This window comes from Marmota flaviventris, chromosome 12, assembly GCF_047511675.1.
Source record: "Marmota flaviventris isolate mMarFla1 chromosome 12, mMarFla1.hap1, whole genome shotgun sequence".
Classification (NCBI taxonomy): domain Eukaryota; kingdom Metazoa; phylum Chordata; class Mammalia; order Rodentia; family Sciuridae; genus Marmota; species Marmota flaviventris.
In genome coordinates this window covers 81,007,119-81,029,580 of record NC_092509.1, presented here as the reverse complement: position 1 = coordinate 81,029,580, position 22,462 = coordinate 81,007,119, and the positions used below count along the sequence as shown (strand labels likewise).

General features: G+C 45.4%; 1 protein-coding gene across 2 annotated transcripts in view; it reads left to right on the top strand.

The window, feature by feature from the left end:
* The first annotated feature begins 17,703 nt into the window (after positions 1-17,703).
* The window catches only part of Nr5a2 (nuclear receptor subfamily 5 group A member 2), a 120,909-nt gene continuing 116,150 nt past the window's right edge, over positions 17,704-22,462 (top strand). The window contains exons 1-2 of one of the 2 annotated variants that reach the window (XM_071619742.1): positions 17,704-17,753; positions 18,505-18,642. In XM_071619742.1, coding sequence (XP_071475843.1) covers positions 18,561-18,642 — 82 coding nt within the window. In that variant the 5' untranslated portion in view covers positions 17,704-17,753; positions 18,505-18,560. Of the gene's footprint in view, positions 17,754-18,504; positions 18,643-19,673; positions 19,727-22,462 lie in introns of those variants that run through there. The other variant, XM_071619743.1, reaches the window with a different exon arrangement.

Here is a 22,462-nt window from a genome sequence, read left to right as displayed (position 1 = left end):
CAAATTCAAGGCCAACCGCAGCAATTTAGGCAGGCCCTAAGCAACTTAGTGAGAGCCCATCTCAAAATAAAAAATTAAAAGGACTGGGGATGTAGCTCAGTGGTAAACTGCTCCTGGGTTCAATCCCCAGGACCACAAAAATAAAAATAATCATCATCATCACATTTAAAAATATACCATATATTTAAAAGAAAAATTAATTGAAATAAAGAATAGCTAATACAGTGTTAATGAATACTAAAGAGATCACGTGGGTTATGTGTACACAACGACAAAACTTAAAGGAAAAACAGCATGCTTACCTGGCTCTGCCCACAACCAGGGTTAACAGTTATCTCACTTGGTGTGAACCAGCGCCAGTTTTAAACTACTCACCTGCCACAAGCAGGTCTCCTCTACAAAATATCACCTTCGTAAGGCCACGTGGACATCTAACTAGGGATATTTCAACACTCATCTGGACCAAGTTATGGCCACAAGCACTTCTGACCCTGCCTTCCAGGGGTCACCCAGACCCCACGCCACCCAAACGTGGCTGAGTAAGTCTGTACTGGACAGAGCGCAGGGCCAGCAGCCCAGTGGACAGCTCAGAGGAGAGGGGAGAGGACTTTCTGTGTTCTCACTTCCCTGCCGATGCCATATTCCAACATTTCAAGTAAAATGAAGTGGGGCAAGAGAGAAAATATGATGCAACCAGAGATAAAATATGATGCAACCAGAGATAAAAATAAAGTTTAAAAAATGATTCAAAAATTCTTTGACATGGCTGGGCACAGCGGGAGGATCACAAGTTCAAGGCCAGTCTGGGCAACTTAGCAAGACTCTGTCTTAAAATGAAAAATAAAAAGGGTTGTGCCTCAGTATTAAAACACCCCTGGGTTCAATCCCCAGCACCAAAAAATAAAAATTAAAAAAAAAAAAAAGTAACACGAACCTTTGAACAATAACTGCTAATTCTTTTATATTATGTATGAAATTTCATTACAATAAATGCTCATATGTTGAGTTAGAAATCATGTGTACACATACATACATACCCCATATGCCGCATTTAAAAGAGGGTTCAATATTAATATTATTTAAAATCAATAAAGGCTTGAAAATATATATACATGTTTTATTTACTATAGATGCAAATTCTCTTCCATAACCAAAACAATAAAACACATTTTAGCTAGGCACAGTGGCAAGCGCCTGTAAACCCAGCAGCTTGGGAGGCTGGGGCAGGAGGATTGCAAGTTGAATCCATATTTAGCAAGGCCATAAGCAACTTAGTGAGACTCTGTCTCAAAATAAAAAGTAAAAAGGGCTGAAAATGTGGCTCCGTGATAAAGCATCCTGGGTTCAATCCCCAGTACCAAAAAAAAAAAAAAAATTTAAATTTAACATCGGTAGATGTAATAGCATAAATGTATGTTCTAATTTATCCAGTATCCTTATCTATATGAAATTTTAGGAAAAGTCCCTTCCCTCTTTATTAACTGCACAATAAGTATCACACACTGATCCCTTCCTAATTAAGGCATAATTTCAGGGGTCCTGGCCAGAGCTAGTAGGTGTCTCTCTGATCTTACAAATACTATAGTTTTTTTCCTTTGAAAAACTTTTTCCTGCATAGGAATTAAAACTTTAAGCTCACTAACATTGCAATTTAAACTAAGGTAATTGCATTATAATGTGTTCCTTAAGGGGATAGACAGCTACTTTCCTGTTCATTCAGCTTTGGGTCCTGGGGTAGGGGTACATTTGTTTTAGTATTGCCCCCAACAAGCCCCAAGTCCTTCTATCAACAGATTCAAAAGTCAAAGGAAAATTCTGAAGTTTGCTAACATTTTGTCCTAAAGTAAATAAACAAAACTGTTTATCCAGGAATTAGTCTTACAAGCAACAAAGAAGGCATCTCTTAGGTATGGTCAGGTGCATTTTTAATCTTGACATTTATTGCAAAGAGGTGAAAAGCCATAATAGTGGCCAAAATGGTGGGTTTGGGTGGTAAGAATCCAGCTACCCATGTTCTGCAAATCTCTTCTGAGCATGAGCAGCATGGCAGGACACTGACCCTAATAAGACTGGGTAAAGTTTCCGTAAACAAAGAAATCTCAATATGCCTCCTTTCAACATCCTAGGAGGAAAAAATGACTCACAATCTTTAACAAAGATGATGCAATCCATTTAATCCGATTCTGATTTCTTACCCCAATTTCAAAAAATATAAAGATGAGAGTTTATTTTAAACACAGACCAATTATGTATTATAAAAATCCTAAATGTCATGTTCTCTAACTAGAACATCAGCAAGTGCATTCAAAATAGAGATGTGGTTTTCCAAAATTAATACACTACGCTTCAAGAACAGTTATTTTATAAAGCAAAACACACTCTCATCAAGCTAAACCATAAGAATTAAATTTTTCCCTAGTTACATTGCCTTCCATTGTCCTTCAAAGCTCTTCAGTATCATTGAATGATTACAGCCAAGCATGATGGCTGCCTCTAAGAAAATCACTGACACAGTTGTTTGAGCTGTGAGCAGATCTCACTGCTGTTTTCATGCAATAGCATTTGAACATTTTAAGAGTGACTGACCAAGCTGGGCGCAGTCGCTTACCTCTGTAATCCCAGTGGCTCAGGAGGCTGAGGTAGGAGGATCGCGAGTTCAAAGCCAGTCTCAGCAAAAAAAAAGAAAAAAGAAAAAAAAAAAGAGGCACTAAGCAACTCAGAGACCCTGTCTCTAAATAAAATACAAAAGAAGATTGGGGGTGTGTTTCAGTAGTTAAGCACCCCTGGATGCAAAGAGAGAGAGAGAGAGAGAGAGAGAGAGAGAGAGAGAGAGAGAGAGAGAGAATGGATGATCAGGGCTGGGATGTAGCTCAGGAGTAGAATACATGCCTAGCATGTAGGAAGCCCTGAGTTCAATCCCTTGTACTGCAAAGGAAGGAAGGAAGGAAGGAAGGGAGGGAGGGAGGGAGGGATAAAAGACTCATAAAGTGTGGTCACTCAAATATGGGTACTTGGAGACATTTTCTAAAACATAAGTGACATGAACCTATTACTTTAAGGAAAAAATTAATGGCACTGTGTGTGTGTGTTTTACTGGACACTAAACTCAGGGGCCCTCTATCACTGAGCTACATCCCCCTTCCTTCCTTCCTTCCTTCCTTCCTTCCTTCCTTCCTTCCTTCCTTCCTTCCTTCCTTTCTTTTCTTTTTTCTTTTATTTATTTATTTATTTGGATACAGATATTATATACAGGTATTCACTAAGTTGCCCAGGCTGGCCTTGAACTTGAGATCCTGTTGCCTCAGTCTTCTCAGTAGTTTGGGATAATAGGCCGGCTCTGACAGTGCTTTTGGATGATAAAATTCGAGCTTTTGGATCTTGGAAAACTTGTATCTGCCACTATGATTTTGAGATCTTCCCAGTGTTTGGGACTCTGATGAGATCAGTGGTGATATTAGTGAATATGATTTTTTATTTTTTTAAATATTTGTTTATTTTTATTTATTTATTTATTTTGGCACTGGGGGTTGAACTCAGGGGCATTTTTCCCACTGAGCCACATCCCCAGTCCTTTTATTTTTTATTTTGAAACAGGGTCTTGCTAAGTTGCTTAGGGCCTCATTAAGCTGCTGAGGTCAGCTTTGAACTTGAGATCCTCTTGCCTCAGCCTCCCAAATCTCTGGAATTACAGGCCTGTGCCCCTGTGTCTGGTGAATTTCTTAATTTTGTATGATGAAATGCATCAACATTTGGAAAAATCTGCAAAACTCAAGGAACTTCTATCTTCCAAATTATTAATGTATGATGTTACAAAACCATGCACATGTAAAAGATGGATTTGGAGCACAAAATAGACCAATGAATTTTAATGTAATAAAGTTCACTGATATGGTTTCAGAGACCATATTTCAAATAATCTTTAAAATGATACAACTTGGGGAATTTTGGTATAAAAAAATCCCTGATTATCAGGAAAAGCTATTATAATACTCCTCCCTTTTGAACTTCATATGCTATTTGTACTAATATATAATAGGTTTGCTCTTGTTTTCTTCCTTCCTTCCTTTCTTTCTACCAGGGGTTGAACCCAGGGACACTTAACCACTGAGTCATATCCTCAGCCTGATTTTTATTTTTTATTTTGATATAGGATCTCACTGAGTTGCTTAGGGCCTCCATAAGTTGCTGAGGCTGGCTTTGAACTCACAATCCTCCTGCCTCAGCCTCCCAGACCTCTGGAATTACAGACATGCACTACCACACCCAGCTATTGTTTTCTATAAGTAAAATAAAAAAATTTATAAGCAATAAATATTTTAAAGTTTCTCAATTTTAAGTTCTTTTCTATTTTTCTTTTTGTCTGTTTTCTTCTCTCCCTCTCTCTGTCTCTGTCTCTCTCTCCCTTTTGGGGTACAGGGGATTAAATCCTAGGCATTGTACATGCTAAGCATGTGCTCTACCACTGAATAACGCCCCTAGCATCTTCAAATTTAACTTCTAACACAGTAAATATGAATAGATATAATTCACATAAACAAAAACTTTTTTGAGTCCTGAGTAATTTTTAAGAGAACAATTATTTCTCAGAGTTATATGTCCTGTATCATGTATATGGGTAAATTTCTAGTAATGTGTCATGTTATTTTTTGATTGTTCAAAGACATAGTAGCAAAGAACCAACCAGAATTACTGTAATCACACAATCTTTTTTTATTGGAATACATGTTTAACTACTCAACTAAAATACTTCCCTTTGGACCCTCCTTTGCATCTAAATGTAGGTGTGGTTCTAAGTTCTACCTAGTCTTCTGTAAGCAAAGTGTTTACATGCTGCTTTGAGAAAGTGGGCCTAAAAAAGAGCAGACCTCCTCTCCTCCTCCTCCTGTTTCCTAATAGTGAAAAGAAAGACTACTAAAATGGAAGGAACTCAGGTCCCAGACAACTTTGTAGAATCATTTTCCATGGCTAAATTGCCTACCTCTGATTTGTTGTTGTTGTTGTTGTTGTTTTGGGTTTTGGTTTTTAGTTTGTTTGTTTTGGTTCTGGGAATTGAACCCAGGGGCACTTTACCCTGACCTATATCCCCAGCCCTTGTTATTTTGAGACAGGGTCTTGTTTAAATTGCTGAGGCTGGTCTTGAATTTACCATCCTCCTGCCTCAGCCAACCAAATCACTGGGATTAGAGGCATGCCCCTCCACACCATGAATGTCTCTGCACCTCCTTTGTAAAAGAGAAATAAGCATTCTTGTTTAGAACATAATTGCTCTGGTTTTTCTGTTATTCGCAGTCAAATCTAATACTTAAAAGAATACAATTTTAAACGGGGAAAAAAAAAACTACAGAAACATTTTGGTTTTTCCAAATAGAATCTCTGGCCATGAAGCAGAGGGGAGAAGGACAAACTCAAAACAAACAAGAAAAACAACAAACTGGCCCACAATGTGCATTGCTCTAATAATCCAGATTTTGGCTGGGCATGGTGGTGCACACCTGTAATCCCAGCTACTTAGGACGCTGAGGCAGGAGGGTAGCAGTACAAGGCGAGCCCGGGCAACATAGTGAAACCTTATCTTGAGATGTATCTCAGCGGTGTAGTGCCCCTGGGTTCAATCCCTGGTACTGGAAAAAAGAAAAAAAAAAAAAAAAGGAAAAGAAAATGTCCTGCAAAGTCTTCATTTTGCCAGCATTTCTCTCAAAGTATAAGCTTTACTTTATAATGGGGTTAAAAAAAATATAGATTGCCCTTTTAACCAAATGATCTAGCTACAAACATGCTAAGATTAACTCCCCATCTAATGAGTAAGAATGACTTTTTTTAAAAAGTTAACAAGACATGAATAAATAAATGACCATAAGCTTAAAAATGCTACCTGTAGTGTTTCAAAGTGTCGATCATATTTGCAGTCATCACTTAAAGAATTAATGTCTACCAATGTTATCACCTAAAATGTATTTACAGAGGTCAGAAGAGCTCTGCAAAGAAGCGATGACATCAAGAGGGTATGTCACAAGCCTAAGCTTAGTTAGTGGATTTAAGCTGGTTTGGAGTTTTATCCACTAAGTATGATCTTCTGACCCTTCAGTTTTACAACTTTCCACTCTCTGTGCAGCATATCACCCCTCCTCTTCTGAGTTAATCATTTCTTTGCCATTATCTGCCAAGAGTTCTTATCTCTTTTGCTGTCACTTTATAACAGGGTCCTCTTATCAACCTGCATGGAGTCATGTGATCAGTCAAAGCCTATCGAAAGTTTCCATTCTTCTGATTAGAAACCATCATGAAACTGGATACATGGTTTACAGCGGGTCACTAATGTTGGAAAAAGTACAGAGTCCAGGGAAAGACCTGCTTGTAACTTTCTGAATTCTGGATTTTTTTTTTCCTTTTTTCTTAACTTTCACTAAGGGAATAAGGACTACTGTAGTCTGATGTGTCCTTCCCAAGGTCACAAAGTATGACAAACTGCACTTTTTCTTGGGCTCGATGATTTCTGCCTTAAGCCAAAGGACTGCCTATAATTTCACTAAAAATGTCTTCTAATTTGGATCCTGGGGATTTACCAGAATCTCTAAAGCATGGACTTACACCTATTGGTAAGTAGAAAGTTGCCTATTTATCATCTGGTTATTATTCTGCTACTACAATAATACATGTAATTCAACTTCATTGATGGATTTGGTGTTTTAAATCTTTGTTTCTCCTATTGTGTTTATTAAATGCACATAAAATAAGCCAATGCATATATCACACATTTATCTTTCTTACAGTTCAAAACAAAAAGCAAACAGACATTTCAATATAGATTATTTATTACATCCGTTGTTTGGGGACTTTATTGTATTAGCCTAGAACAGCCAGAAAATTCATAATCTATCAATTTCAAGCTTAACATTTTCTGGTAATTTTTAAGCAAACATAATAACTTCAAATTTGAACAATCTGAAACCAGTTAATCACACTGAGTGTCCATTGGTCAAATTATCTTAACAGAGACTTTTCCAATATTTGTGACATTTCCAGTTACAGGGCATTATGGTGTTGCATTCATTATAGATACTGTCAAAATATTTTTATTTATTTTCCCAGCAAAAGAAAGTTATGCAAGGAAACAAATTGAAGAAAACAATTAGAAGTTAAGCCAATGTTTCTTTCTTCTTCTTCTTCTTCTTCTTTTTTTTTTCCTAATAATGAGCATGTCTTGTCTTCATAAACAGAAATAAGTACATATAGCTTTTGGGGTGGGGTGTGGGGAGGGTGGGTGTTGGAGTTTGAAGCCAAGGCCTTGAGCATGCTAGCAAGTGTTCTACCATTGAGCTATGTCCCCAGCCCATAAAGCTCTTTTTCATTAAAAAAAAAAAAAAAAAAAAAAAAAAAAAAAAAGTCACAAACTTGTTAATTTTACCGCAAGACTACATTGAATTAACCCTAAAAGTCAAGTTCTAGAGGGAAGTGATTTCCAGTGGCCTGTGGTTACTAGTCTGATGGCAATCATGCCCTTCTTCCTTTCCTCTGGCTGCTGAAGGACCTGTGCCTTGTCTTGAAATGCTTTCTTAGGCTTTCGGACTGGAATTTCCCTCCGAACTCCCAGGGGCCTGGCAAGAGCTCTGAGTTCCAGCTTCATTGGAACAAGAAGGAAAAATCAAGCTTTTCCTCTTTCCCCCGGGGTAGCCAGCTGACTCCACCGAATGCCGTGATTGCTTTATTTATGGGCCGACTACACCCTAAAGTATATCAGTTGAGGAAATGTTTCCCAAAAAACATTCTGTACTGAACGAAAAAGAAACACGGGGAAAGCAAGCAGAGTGCAACAGAGAACTAACTGCTCTGCAAATAGCAAAGAAAATACGCACAACAGAGGAGCTGGGAAAGAAGGAAAAAAAAACGATTTCAAATCGTTCTCTTCGGGCAAAACCGCCACAGTGCACCGGCCGGAGTCTCTGCTGCAGGGAACCGCGCTCTGCGTGAATCAGATGGGACGACTCGGGCTCGCAGCGAGAGCGCGCTCCAGCCGCAGACGGGACGGCGCGCGCACGCGGAGAAGCGCGCTTGGGGGCTCGCGCGCGCGGGGGTGGGTGATCCGTGCTACTGCCGCGCTCAGCTCCGGCTGGCAGCAGCCCCGAGACCGGAGCAAGGTCGCGAGACCACCCACGTGGATCCAGGGCCGCGTTCCCCAGTCCACTTTGCACTTGTCTCTGCTACCGTGGGAGAACTGTTTTCACCGACCTCAACAGCACATGCTACGGTGGAACCGAGGCGGGTCCATCTGACAGTAAATAGAAAACACCTGCAGGTCTGAGATCAGCACTGTCGCAGATGCTCTGGAACTGGCGAACTGTCAGTCTAACCCCGGAGGGGCTGCTGGTACTGAGCCTCCAAAACAGTACTGGAAAGAGGCGCTCATCAGACCTCAGCAAGCTAACCCCAGTATCCCTAAAGCTCTCTAGGTAATTCCTGCCACCAGATCCCAGGATGAAAGAATTCTAGTTAATTCTCCGGTGCAAAGAAACATTTCTCTGGATCTTGATTGTAGTCACCCGGCCCAGCCACACTCCCTAGTCTTTCTCCTGATATTGCAGTCCCACATGGTTGAAAGGTGCTCCCACTTGTAATATCTTAGTGACCTGAAGGTGGCTGCTGGCTCCTAGACTCCATCTGTTAACTGAGTGGCCTCCAAAAAGTGTTGACAGTCATTTCTGAGATTCTTGTCTGGACAGAGCTGTCCAAAGGGCTGAGGAGCTGTGGTGGAGTCTTCAGAGCTCTAACTGTTGTACTGAAGCAGAGTGACCTGGTTCCTGAAGGACGGCTGTCTTTTGGTCTTTCTGACCCCCCAGGGCAAGCCCACTTTGAAGAACCCATAATTGTGGCTATAGTATCTGAGGTTGCTGGGTAGCTTTGAGGTGGCAAACTGAGCCCAGCATAGGTATATATCAGCTAGGGTTCCCAATACTACATTGAATTCAGTTTTGTTGTTCTGGGAGGTGTGCCTTCTTTGTTTTAAAAGTTCAAGGGGCCTTAACTGCACGACTTTCTCTCGTGTAACTACAAAAGCTATGTATAGATGTCTGGGTTCATACAGAAACAGAATTGGGACAAACTTGTTCCTTCTGCCTACCTCAATGTAATCGTCCAGACTCTCATTATAACTAGATTGTTCCCTTCAAATAACTGGCTCAAGAATACTGGTCTGGCTAGATTACCTTGTGCATGCTAGGCAAGTGTTCTAGCTCTGTGGTGTCACAGAGCTATAATCCCAGCTACTCTGGAGGCTGAGGTAGGAGGATCACAAGTTTGAGCCTACCTTGGGCAACTTAGTAAGTCCCTGTCTTAAAAAATAAAAAGGGATACTGATGTAGACCTATGGTGTGAATGCCTCTGGGTTTAATCCCCAGTACCTAAAAAGAAAACTGCAATAAAAGTCACTTGTCAAATTCTTAGTTTCTGGCCCCTGCCATCCCAGTTCCCAAGTGGATTGATTGTACTGAATGATATACTAACTTAACAGAGATTTTGTACTTATCTGTGTCTACAAAACACCCCCAAATCTATGCACACCTGTAATCCCAGCTACACAGGAGGATGAGGCAAGAGGATCCTAAGTTTGAGGCCAGCCTGCCTCAGCAACTTTAAAAGACCCTATCTCAAAACAAAAAATAAAAATAGGCCGGCTGCAGTGGCAAATGCCTGTAATCCCAGTGGTTCTGGAGGCTAAAGAGCATCTCCAGTTCATACCCAGCCCCAGCAATTTAGAGAAGCCCTAAGTAACTCAGCAAGACCCCATCTCTAAATAAAATATTAAAATGGGCTGAGGATGTGGGTCAGTGGTTAAGTGACCTGGATTCATTCCCTAGTACCAATAAATAAATAAACAAATAAAGGACTGCAGATGTAGCTCAGTAATGGAGCACCCCTTAGTTTAATCCCTATTATGGGGGGTTCCAAATCTGTGTGATGGGAAACATGTTCTAAAACAAGTTTATTGACACCCCCCATATGCCCAACATCATGCTTTGCACCAAATTTACTTAATTCTTCAAATTAAGTGCATTTATAGAATATTTTATGCACATTCAACATAATGTTGCACATTATCCACAGGAAGTTATGACTATATAGTTAAGGGTGCCTCCTACACAGTGTAAACACTATGTTGAGTCTGTAATACAAGGTTTGCTATCTGGTCCCCTTAATATTTTTGAAGTCCAATTTTTTTAAAAAAATGTATTTATTTTAGTTGTTGATGGACCTTTATGTTTTATTTATATGTGGTGCTGAGAGTTGAACCCAGTGCCTCACACATTCAAGGCAAGTGCTCTACCACTGAGCCACAACCCCAGCCCCCAATTTTATTTCAGCAATAATAACTTCTACCAAGCTCTATGCTCATAGGGATCTCTAAAAGTAGACATCATTCAGTGGGAAATGTGATAGCTAGTTATGTCCCACTAGCCTCTAACCAACTTTACTTGCAATGCAGTTTGGAACGTCAGCCACCCAAGTCCAGTGATTCTTGCAACTGGGGCTTAGGCTGCCAGTTCCTTCCAGGAAGCTAAATTCTGGAGCCTCCTTTCCTTTCCTGCCACAGCCCATCTCCAAAACAGTGCTACTCAGATTCCTCCGCACTGGCCTGGATCCACAAGTGCTGACCAGAGTTGAAGGATTTCTTTAAGATGTCTCTTGGGGCTGAGGCTGGGGCTCAGTGATAGAACACTTGCCTAGCAAGTGTGAAGCACTGGGTTCGATTCCCAGCAGCACATATAAATAAGTAAATAAAGGTCAATCAACAACTAAAAAAAAAATTAAGTTGTTTCTTAATAAACCAAGAGAGATTTATGAAGAAAGCAAGAACATTCTTGGTCATGATTTTCTCCTTTTCCTGATCCTTCCAACAGACACAGTGTCTAGTGTTAGTTTGGATTCAGACTTGAACTTGAGCTGAGCCAGAGAAGGGCTCTAGAACACATTTCCCGGTCAGGGTATGCATCTGACACCTCACTCCCCAGATTCACAACCTACCTCATGATAGAGCTACTTCTTTGAGTTATCCTTCCTCTTCATCTTATTGGAACAAAAATCTTCTGAGAAATTCAGTTGGTTTCAAGGAACTTCAGGAACCTGTGATCTAGAGCCCCATGTGACCAATATGAGTTTAAGAAATTAAGTCAGAGGAAACCATGTGTACTGGAATTGACCAGACAAATTGATAAAGCCTGATTCTTTTTTAATCTTTTGGGAAGCCATTATGTGTGCTTTTGTGTGGCTGTTAAATAAGAAAAGACATATTTGACTTTTAAACTCCCAGCAAGCTGAAAACAGATATCCATGAGCAGTTTGGTGAGCAATTTTATTCTGGAGATAACATAATTGCCTGTAAGGACTGTGTCAAGCCCTACAAGATGATCAAATTGGCAAGCCCTTCTCACTTGGAATTATCTATTTTTAAGGTCCTAGAATGGTTCTCTTCTGAGTTGTTTTCCTTAAGGAGAGATGAATTTGGGTGAAGTTAGCAGGAAAGAAAGACAAAGGAGAGCTGATATTTATCAACAGATGGTATGCTGGTTTTCTGGCAGTTTCATGTAACTACAAAGTTTACTTGTTAACCCCATTTATTTAACAAATTGAATCAGAAAGGTCATTTGACGTACTGAAGATCACTCAGATTGTCAGGAGAGAGAGCTTTAAATAGAATCCCAGAAATATGATTCTGAAATCCATGTTCTTTCCCCCAAGGTGGTATCTATGTATATGCTCTTGATGTAAAGGAATTATGATTTTAAATAATGTTGGTCAGACTTTCTTCAAAAACATTTTGAAGAGTTTAAGAAAGACATCTGTAGGTGGCTCTTTATACTTCTTTTTATTCCATAATGGAAATCAGACTTGAGTCCCTATAGAATTCAGAAGGGTGGGATGGGGAGTGGTACCAGGAGGGGTTGGGGGAGGGGACAATGTGGAGACTGGTCTGGGCAAGTTGAGGCCAGAACCAGAGCAAGTAGGGTGGAAGGTACTTCTGGTCTCCTTCTCTGGAGTGTTTCTGAAGTTTTAATGAAGCTTAATTTGAGAATGTGTGGCACCTCACAAGGCTACCAACATTGGATGAGAAAGAACTGAGGGAATTCAGAACATCTGCTTGTTAGTGGATCTAAGGAGGACAGGGACATCCCTCAAATTCAGTGACTGCATTTAGAGGAAACGTACTGTTGTCCTGGGAGGAGGGGCTAGGGACAAAGACATGCAGTCACCTTTCCTTATATTTAGCACTCTGGACAAATCCAGCTATGCCTCCTGCAGTGAGGAATGCTGGTCCCAAGCCTGGGGCTATTTATTTATTTTTTAAATAGTAAGTGTTGGATTCCTAGCTGGAGTCTGCATACCCCAGTCTCTGTCCCCACCCACTCCAATGAAAAGTTCACTCCCTCCAGCGATCTCTATGGTGTTCCAAGAAAATCACTTGGAATCCACCACTGGGTCCTGGAATCAACTTCAGTTTCCAAACAGTAAACTCGGGGTGAGGGGGAAAGATGAATGATCCCCCACTCCCCTCCCCAAGCCTTGTTGCAGACTGGCCAATATCTCTTGATTCCCAAAGTTGTGCTCAGGTTGGAGAAGCCGACGCCCTTCAAACTGGGCAACTTCTATAACGGTCCCGACTCCTAACACTTTCTCTAGTTTCACTCCGGGTGCCTGAAAGTGACCATACCATTGTAAATCTGGCCTTACCAAACCCAAATTTTCTTTGCGGACTAAAACCCCAATTGCTGGATGCGCATCTCTCTGCACAGACCCAGCGCTCTTCGATTTTAGGAATCAGAAAACCCAAGTTTAGGGTCTTTTCCTAAGGAAGAAGGTTCTAAGATGCATCCATCCTTTCTCTGCAGGGATTCGGAAACACTGTGAGAAGTTACCCCTTCCCTAAAGAATCTTTCAGTATGGTTGGATATAGTTGAGTAGTAGCCTAGAATAGTGCTAAGGATTAAATTCCTCGTCCAGACTGATGTCGAGGTGGGGTCGGGGGAGGGTCAAGGAGAGTGAAATTGCAAGTGTTCAACAAGTTTCACTAAGTACTTGGTGGCCTGCTGGCGCCTGGATTGTCCCTTCCAGCGTCACTCAACTTTCTGGTTGGTCTCCAGGAATGGCTGGGAGTGATCCCGAGGATGGAGTCTCAGTTTTGAGCAACAGCTGGTTTAGTCTCCATGTCAGTTAGAGAGAGGAAGAGATCGATTCGATTGGCCCATCTGCCCGAGATTATTTCCTAAGCCACATCCTTTCTCTAAACCAGATATCCCCTCGAAGATATCCCACTTGAAGGGCACTGACTGTACCGAGCGCGCCTCTGGCGCGCTCGGATCCCTGGATTGGGGCCTCATGCTCCAAATAAAGGAAAGTGTAAAAGTTCTCCATTGAAGTCATTTTTTTATGCAAAGAGTCTCCAATTCCGATAATCCAGGCCAAACCCTCCCAAAAAAAAAAAAACCCTCCTTTCCTTCGGGGCTAGGGAGGGAGGTTGTTTGGGGGAAGAGATGGAGACGCTTGGGCCATCCATATCATTGTTTCAGCTTTCATTTGCCTCCTCAGTAAAAACGAGGCATGATATATTAAGATACTGATTGTGACTCAATCTCCACTTGCCCACTACAGGCAGATTTTTTCCCCCCCAAAGGGTAGATTGTCTCTATGGGCAGCAATTTTACCTCCGGCACTAGAGATTGTTGACGATGTCTTGGTAATTTAACATACGCAATAGAAAGGGATTTTTTTTTTTTTTTTCCCGCGGAGTACGCAAAGCTTTGGCCAGTTCGATACTCTACGGTAATTCACACAGCTGTACTGAAACTTAATCTGTTTCTTTTTAAAACAAAGCGCGCTGGGTGAAGGCGGGTGGAGCCTAGGGGCGGGGGCGTACAGCCCAGCCCCCAGAGCCCAGCACCAAACTCGGTTGAGTTCTTGCTGCATTTAATTTCTAAGGAAAGGCAAAAATGGCTTCTGTTGGTCTGAGTAGGAGGGGCGGAAAAATTAGGCAGAGGCCGAGTTTCTGTATGAAGACTGATAAGCTCGCTTCTCTTTTCCCTCGGGCTACCATGGCCCTGTAAGGAAGACCTTTTGAAAACAATCTAGGTTCCTTCCGAGGGCTGAAAAGTAAATGCCTGGGACTAGAAAGGTAATTGTTCTGGTTTCTTAAAAACATCAAAAAAGTAGGAACGGAGAAGGAAACGTTAGAAATTGTTTGCAGGGATAAAAGTTTGCAAGTTTCTTATGAGGCTGAGTGGATCACGAAAGTCTTCATCTACCCAAGCGCGCGGGAAAGTGGTCTGTTTCCATGCCCCGGAAACTTGAACCGCTCAAGGAAATCTAGACAATTTATCCCACTGCAGCCTGCAGGGGTTCAGCTCGCAGGGCGGACTGACACTTCTCAGGTCAGGTCAAGGTCAGGCTATTCCAGACGTGGGCTCTGAAAACCGGCGGAAAGGTAGAGGCGGGGAGGTGAGCCGGCAGTTGCATCCTCGCGGGTGGGGAGCGCGAGACCTTTTCAGCTCCAGCCAGCTGGGTGAATGGGGCGCGCACGGCCCCGTAACACCGAGCCTGGATAAAATATGCCAGGACTGCGCTTCTCAGGCTCATCAAGGCTGCGGGAGCCTCCCTGAGCCATCATCCTTTGTAATTGCAACCGTCAATCAACACTTTAAGACAAAGTCAGAATCAGGAAGGATGAGCCCAGGAGACCACTCTCGTAGGAAAGGAGGAGGAGTGGGGGAGGTGGAGGGAAAAAAGAGAAGTTTGTCAGAAGTTGGCAAAGGGAGTGGAGAGAAGAAATTGAGGACGCGCACAGTAGCTAAATATGGAGGCATCTCAGGCCTGCAGGTTTCAGGTCTCTGGTCTCCGGCACTGGTTAAATGACCCACAGGAGGGAGGCCATGGTGAATCCCTAAGTGTGCTTCCACTAAGCGGCAGAGTGGCATTTGTTAAATATGTCCCTAGAGGAGGATGGGACCTGTCTGCCCGCCAGCGTTTGGTGTATGTCTGGGTCCGTATAGACCACCGCTGTCATCAGCATTTAGACCACACGGGTCCTGTACCATCCACTTCCATCTTAACTGCCTCCCCTCCCCGCGGCCGCTAGCCTCTCCCATTCCCACTGCGTCCTCGAGAACCTAGAACCATCCCAAGAACCCGGTTGTAGACGCCGCGAATAGGCTCCTTCCCGTACAGCTCTCCTTCTTAGAGTGATCTAGGGGGCGTCGGACCCACACAAGGTCACAGAGCAAGAGGGTCCCCGGTTTCCTTGGGGTCCCCTGCCCAACGGAATTGAAGGGTCACGGGACCAGAATGAGTGTTCGGAAGGAGCAAGGGTGCACTTGGAGGTGCGTAAAGAGCTTGGCATGGCAGCCTGGTTCCGCCGCCGCTCCCCTTGCGTCTGCACCTAGGTCGGCGACCCTGCGGCCCACCCAAACTCCTTGAGGAGCGATCTGGGGAAAGGTGAGTGCGCCCTTGGATCTCTGACAAGAACCAACTCCAGTAGATTCCCGCCTCGAGTTTTGACGTCCCTCCGGGGGATCTGGAATAGCGCTGGCCCTAGAGAGCTTTTCCCACCTGGAGGTGGAGGCCTGCAATGCCCAGGGTTGCTGGGCTTTCGTGCTAGGAGTTCCCTTGGTTCTTAGTTTTCTCTCGGCTTGAGACGTCCAGCTCTTTCGGTGCTCCTTTGGTAGGCAGCTAAGCAGAAGGGTCTGCCTGGACTAGATCTTAAACACAGGGAGAAAACTCCTGAATCTTTCCTGTGTGATGCGGCTAAATTTTTAAAGGTCGAATTTCTTTTAATCCTCATCTGCAACCCCTATTGTCTCTCACCTCCCTCCCATTTTGCGAGGATTTTTCTTTCTTGTTAAGTCTTGCTATGGGAAGATAAATGGATGTCTGTTGGCTTTTTGCCACCATCGCTCTCAATCTTTGGGGGATATGGTGGGACAAACTTGGCCTCACTGGGTCAGCCCCAACCTCAAGTAATGGCAGGGTTTCCTTGCCTTCTGCAATCTAGCAGGTCCTATCCACCCTCTTTCGACATCTTTCCATTCTCTTTGTCCTTCTCCTGCTCTGTGAAGCAGAGGACTTTCCATCTCACACCCAATGCTGGAAGCTCCCATTTACCACCAAGAGTCTGCAGTCCTGCATTCTTGCCAGGGTTATGTTTGGGAAAGTGTTGTGTAAGTGCCCACATAGGCTCTTTGAATTGCAGTGGGAGGAGGTTGATCTTAAGACTTTGAAATGCACTGATTTTCCAAGTTCACCTGAACTCCACACAGAGGAGGGCAAGCAATGGTTTGAGTCCTGAGACTCACTCCCTTTCTGAACTATGTAAGAATGTGTATTCTTAATTCACAGTGATGTCTTAAACAACTGGTAATACTGAAAATGTATTGACACTGTTACTTGATACTATCATAAAAATCTATGCTTCTTAGGGGTCACTAATTTTGGCAACTTTAGCCCACTTTCCCATACAAACTAATGGGCAAGACTTCCTAAGTTTGTTTCCATGAAACCTAAAGATAGTAGTAAAACTGAAATTTAAATAACTTAGACTCTGAATATATATCGAAAAGCAAAGTGGCAAACCAGTTCAGAAAGTTATTAGTATCTGAATTGCCAGGAATGGGGGATGAATAACTCACTTCATATAAGGTATAAATTGTGCACTAATAATTGGAATAATTTTAAATTCATCCAATATTAAACGGGGCAGTTTGTGTGATCCTTGTGCCATTTAAATAGAATAAATTCAGATCTTTTGAGATTCAAATTCACCCCCTTGTGGGTGGACTCTGATAATTACCCAGTTGCACAGCAGACTCTGAATATGAGGCTTTTCGAATTCAGTCAGGAGGCTGGAAGGAATGTTTTTCATCTTGTTGGGATGAGATCTGAAAACTTTGAAGATGTGGCTGGGCTGGTGGCCGAAGAGCTTGCATAACAGATGGTTCTTTAAAACTTTTTTTAAAAAAATGTTGAGCCTTTGGGCCTCATGTGGATCAGTCCCAGCAAAGAGACGCTAGAATGAAAAGGGAGAGCCAGGAGTGATCTTTGCATTCTATATGGAAGCACTAAAGCTAGGAAGTCTGTCACCAAGATAATCTTGGGCTGGGTGGAGGACCTTTTGTAAGTGGGGAAGAGACTGGAGAGCAGAGTGGGGAAACAGGGGTGGCTGCCCCTTCCTCTTATTCCCGGCAATTGAGTGAAACCCCAGGGTCATGGGTAAATCCTCAGTAAGCCCCGGCCCTCGCGCTCTTCAGGGCTAGGGGGATCCATGGTGTGGCCTCTCCACTGACCGAGTGCTGTGGGGGAAATGAAGCTGGGAGACCGACTCTGCATTTGAGAAGGTCTGGTGAGTTCAACCTGCCTTTTCTTCTTTAGGTATTTTAAACGGTTGTTAAACTTCTTTGCTCTTCACCGGCCCTACAAGCCAAGGCATGCACCTACACCCACCCACACCGGCCCCCCGCCACCACACACACACACACACACACACACACGCACACACACACTCCATCCCCTCTCCTCGCTTTCCCTCAGCTCTTGGAAATCGCCTCCCGGGTTTCTGATCCATCGCTCCGGCGTTCAGACAGAGGTCGCTTCTCACTAGCTCTGAGACCCAGCAGCATTTACATCCCCCCGCCCCGGGCCAGGGTGGAGTGGGAGTGGGTTAAGGCGGGGTGAAGAGGTTGGGGCAGGCGAAGGGACTGGAGCATCCTCATTGGCTGGCGGTTAGTGTCCGACCTGAGTCCGGAACCCGCGTCCCCATTCACTGTCTTCACCCCTCACCCCAATCCAATCTCCCACCCCCCACCCCCGCCACCCGGGCCCTACTTACCTCCCGTCTCCTCGCCTGTCCCCTTTCCTTCCCAGCACCGTCACCCTCGGGGCTGGAAGGGGCTGCTCTCCGATACGCGAGAGAAGTCCACGAGGCAGGAGAGGGAGGTTGGAACTTAACTCCGCACTTGTGATAGGGAGCGAGGGGGAGGCAGAAAGAGATAGGGGGAAGGGGCGGAGAGGCGAGGAGAGCCGAGAGGAGGCAGGAGAGAAGTGAGGCGAGAGAAAGAGAGAGAGAGACCCCTGCCGATCCTGAGCCAGAGGGCGGGCGGAGGGAGGGGAAGGAGTCGCCCGAGCCGTCCGGGAGTAGAGGCAGCGGCTCCGTGGCGGCGGCAGTGGCAGCCCGGCGGCCGCCTAGCTGCCCTCTGGGAGCTCGGCGCTTCGCGGATCCTTGCCCCGGGCAGCTGCTCCCTGGCCGCGCGGAGCCAGGGCACCCGGACGCAGTCTTCTCTTCGTCGCGTAAACCTGACCTCCTCGCAGCTCCGGGGCGGCTCCGGGGCTGAGAGATAGCACAGGGCTCCGAGGTCCTGCCGGGCAGCTCGGGAGGAGGCGGAGGCACGCTCCGGCGAGCGGGTGGGTGAGCGGGCATCCTGGTAGCCCCTTCCCTCTTTCCGCCGGAGTTGAATCTGTGCTGCCCGTGTCCAGGTGCTGGGCTTCCGGACCGATACCGACTCCCCATTCCCGCCCTCGGCCGCCTTGTCATGCTGCCCAAAGTGGAGACGGAAGCCCTGGGACTGGCTCGATCGCATGGGGAACAGGGGCAGATGCCGGAAAACATGCAAGGTAAGGAGGCGCCGCGTAGCTCGAGGGCTCCGGTGGCTTCTCCACCCTCAGGCTAGCTTTGTGGGCTTCAGCCTCCCGCCCGGCGCCGGCCCTGGAGCAGCGGGGCTAGGGACTCCAAGCCTGTAGCCACAGGCTGCGGGGCGGCGCGCGGGCATCAGGATCCCTCCTCAGGTGCAGACATAAAAGTTTATGGCTCTTGAACAATGCGGGCAGAGCTTTGCCAATCGATGTCTAATTGGTCGCTTCTGATTAAGAGGATTCGAGCTCTACGGTAACTCGAGCGGCGGGCAGCTCGAGGCTGAAGGTACTTTAGAATACTAAGATCGTTTTGAGAAATGGAATGTGTTATTGGACATTCGAGCAGATTCTCGGTATTGCGGTGTACTTTGATAATCCGTCTGGAGGGAGAAGACTGCAGAAAGAGAAGGCGATCGCGGAAAAGCTGTGCAAGCGGTGTCTGTGAGCACCCCCTGCCAAGCCCAGGCTGACCCCAGGGGCGGCTTGGGTTTGGACAACTTCAAAACTGTTGGCAGAACTTGAGAAAATCAAAGTTACACCATCCTTCCCTGGTAGGGTAGTACCGAGTTGAGGGGAGTAGGGAGATATGGTTTGTTTATTGCCCTCTCATCCATTCAAGAGCTGAGATTATAGAAATCCCATTTGTTTTTTGAGCTCTTGATTGCTAACAACAATAACAGAAAAAAAAAAATCTCAATGGCTACATTTTCTCCACATTCCAAAATAGCAGCTTCAGATCTGGCTTGCATTAAGTAAGCCCTTCAGAAGTTTATAGCATTTGCGCTGGGCCGGGGAGGGAACAATGCTAGGAAAAGTCACCGGTGTTCTTCCATCCTCGCCCCTTCCAGAGCGCAGGATACGTGGGCCGGCGGCCTGTGATCCCGGAACGCTTCCTGCCATCCCCTTGAGCGAACTTGAAAGGGCCGGGGAGGTGTTGAGAAGAGTTCAGGGCTGGTTGCTCTGCCGTGCGGGGTAGGCAGTTTGCCCCGGACGCTCTGGCAGGGAAACCTGACGTCGCCCCATTGCAAAGGGAAAAGGAGGTGGCAGGAGGGCGTGCAACGTGCTGGTAGGGTCATTTATTCCCTCGGTGAACCCGGGGTCTCTCCAAGCCTTCAGTGAGGGCTGTGGAAGTCTCCGGGGACTGAAGCCCCGGAGACTAACTGGGTTTGGCTGCAGCCGGAACCCCGTTGGCCCAAAGAGGCGTTTCTTTCCGACACCTGAGATTCCACCAAAGTGTGGCTTAGGGGAAGCAGCACTGGAAGCTGTACCGGTTTCCTTCGGCGGACCGCCTGGCAGAGGGTCTGCACTTTCGGCCACCGGCTGAGACCAGCGGGGATTCTTGGGTCCGAAAGGAAAGTTGCTGCTTCCCGTTCCGGCGCGGAGGGACTCCGGGAAGGCAGCTCCGGGAGACGCTGGAGCTAGGAGTGGGGAGGGACGACAGCTTATTTGGAAGGGAGAGGAGAGAGATGCCAAGGTTACATTTTCTTTGTAAAAGTTCGAAAGGGATCTTCATGACACTACTTACTGTTTTCAATCAGAATAAGCTTGTCCTGTGCCCAGGGCTCAGGAGATTCGGCCCGCCGCTTGCTCAGCCCTGGGTTCAAAAGCAGCGTGGGAAGTTTCTGGGCACGACTTTCCCTGGGACTCGCGGCCTGTGTGTCGGGCGGTGCCTGAGGGTCTCTGATCTCATTCCCGTGCTTCTTACGGTCCCAGTCGGGGTCACATCCTAGTCCGACCTGTGCTGGAGTCCAGAGAGGGGGTCCGCTACCGGGTTCTCTGCGCAGCTCTTCCAACTTCGCGGGAACTTCGCGTGCCTCTCTGAGGCCACAGCTTCCCAAGACCCTGCGGGTCCCCTCTCCTTTCTTCAGACTGAGACTCGGGAAAGTGCGGGGATTTCTTGGCCCGGGTGCATTCGGTCTTCCCAACGCCTGCTTGGGCTGTGTACCAGGGTACCTGAAAGATGCCTCGGCCTCTCACTATGACTTCTGTCTCCCCACCCGAATCTCTCTGGATTTTCCCAGAGGATCCCAACCCCAGACCTCAAGTCTTTGGGGTGATGGATTCCCTCGGTGAACCCAGAGTCTCTCAGAAAGTGGTTGCTTCTCTGAACCCCTTACGTGTGAAGTAAGAGAGTACTTTGTTGGGGAAGAAGGGAGTTAGAAAAGAATACACTTGGTAAAGTACTCGTTTTCCCTTCCCTACAACAACATGCTTTGAGACTGTAGTCGCCAGTTTTCTGGGGCACCATAAAAGTTTAGGTTTAAAGGAACTTAAACCCTCAGGTCACCAAACTTTCTAGGGGCTGGGATTCAGACCAGCATTGCTCCGAGAACTGCGCTCAGCATCCCTGTTTCCCTGTCATGGATCCCAGAATACTGCCTTTGGGGGAGCCTTTTTCCTCCGAACTATCCTAAACTTTGATTTTGAGCCTGAGCCCCCGGCTCAGGATTCTGTCTTGGAAGAGACACATCTCTATAGGTCTGCGTTCGGGCCTCAGCTTGCAAAGTGACCCCCACCCCTAGCCCAAACACCAACCCGACCGCCCTTTGAGACCCTGAAAAGCTGGAGAGAAAAAAATAACAATTTTAAAAAGAATAAGTCATCGCAGGAGGCCACTATGGTGATTTGTATGGCTGGGTACTTTAGCTGTGGAGCAGACGCGATTTCTCTTTCCTGCTTTGTAAACAAATCAGAGGAAACTTCTGCCTGGCGGTGGGCACCCCCCCCCCCACTCCGCCCCCGCAATGCCACTGATTAACTTAAAACAAACTTGCCTTGATGTTTGTGCGCCATTGAGTAGCAGAAGGTTGAGCAAGGGGTGAGAGAGAGGGTGCCCCTGGAAAGTGCGCGCGGTGGCAGTTCTGTGCAGACCTGTCCCTCGCCCTAGGTGCCCGCCCACCAGCACTCTGGGACTTGACCCGCGCAAATGCGGAGTCTCAGGGAGGGACAGGATCAGGTACTTCTTGGGGTCTCCAAGCCACTGTCCTTTATGCGTATAGTTTATTTTTTTTTGGTGCATAGATGCCTTGGCTGGTTAGCCGTCCCCAGCAAGGCGATCAGCCGATCCCGGCATTGAGTTGTCGCGACGCCTGATTTCTGATTAACAGGGAGATCTTGAGGTGTTTGTATTTTGATGATGATCAGAAACGTGAAGTTCATTACAGGGCACCGGTACTTTGCGAGGAAACAAACCTTTGTGTGTTTCTTCTGATTTTTCTCCCATCTGGTGTCCTCTCTTTTCTTTTTCCTTCTTTTTATATTCACAGGATATTTTCAAACGTAAGGAGATGGAAATATTCAGAACTGAAGTCAATACAGAACTGAATGTTTCGATTTATCTAACAGATCTGAACATTGGGAGCCGCCGGCTGTTTGTAAAAGTGGGGCTGCTCCCGAGAAGGTTTCTAGGGTTTCAGTTTCCTCTGTGAAACAACGTTTGTAAATTGGTGTTACTATCCTTACAAGCAAGGTAGACCTTCAGGAAACTACTTTAAGAGTTGGGGAGTAATGTGTGTTGTGTGCTTGTTTCTCTCTCTTGGGTACAGGTGACATTTTGGAACTTAACTTTGCCGAGATTTAAAAGAAGTTCTAGGTGGTTACTTTATGCGATTCATGTTTCCATTCTGATCTGTTGCTTAGCAGAAGTTATGAGACTTGTTCAACAATGGTCACTTTAGAATGTTAACAAAATAAGTTGGAATTACTTTTAAACTTTAAAATATGAATTGCATCTTCATTGATGCTCAAAGATTTTTTTACTTGAAGTGTGCAAAATTATTTTTTCAGTACTACCTGGGTAAAA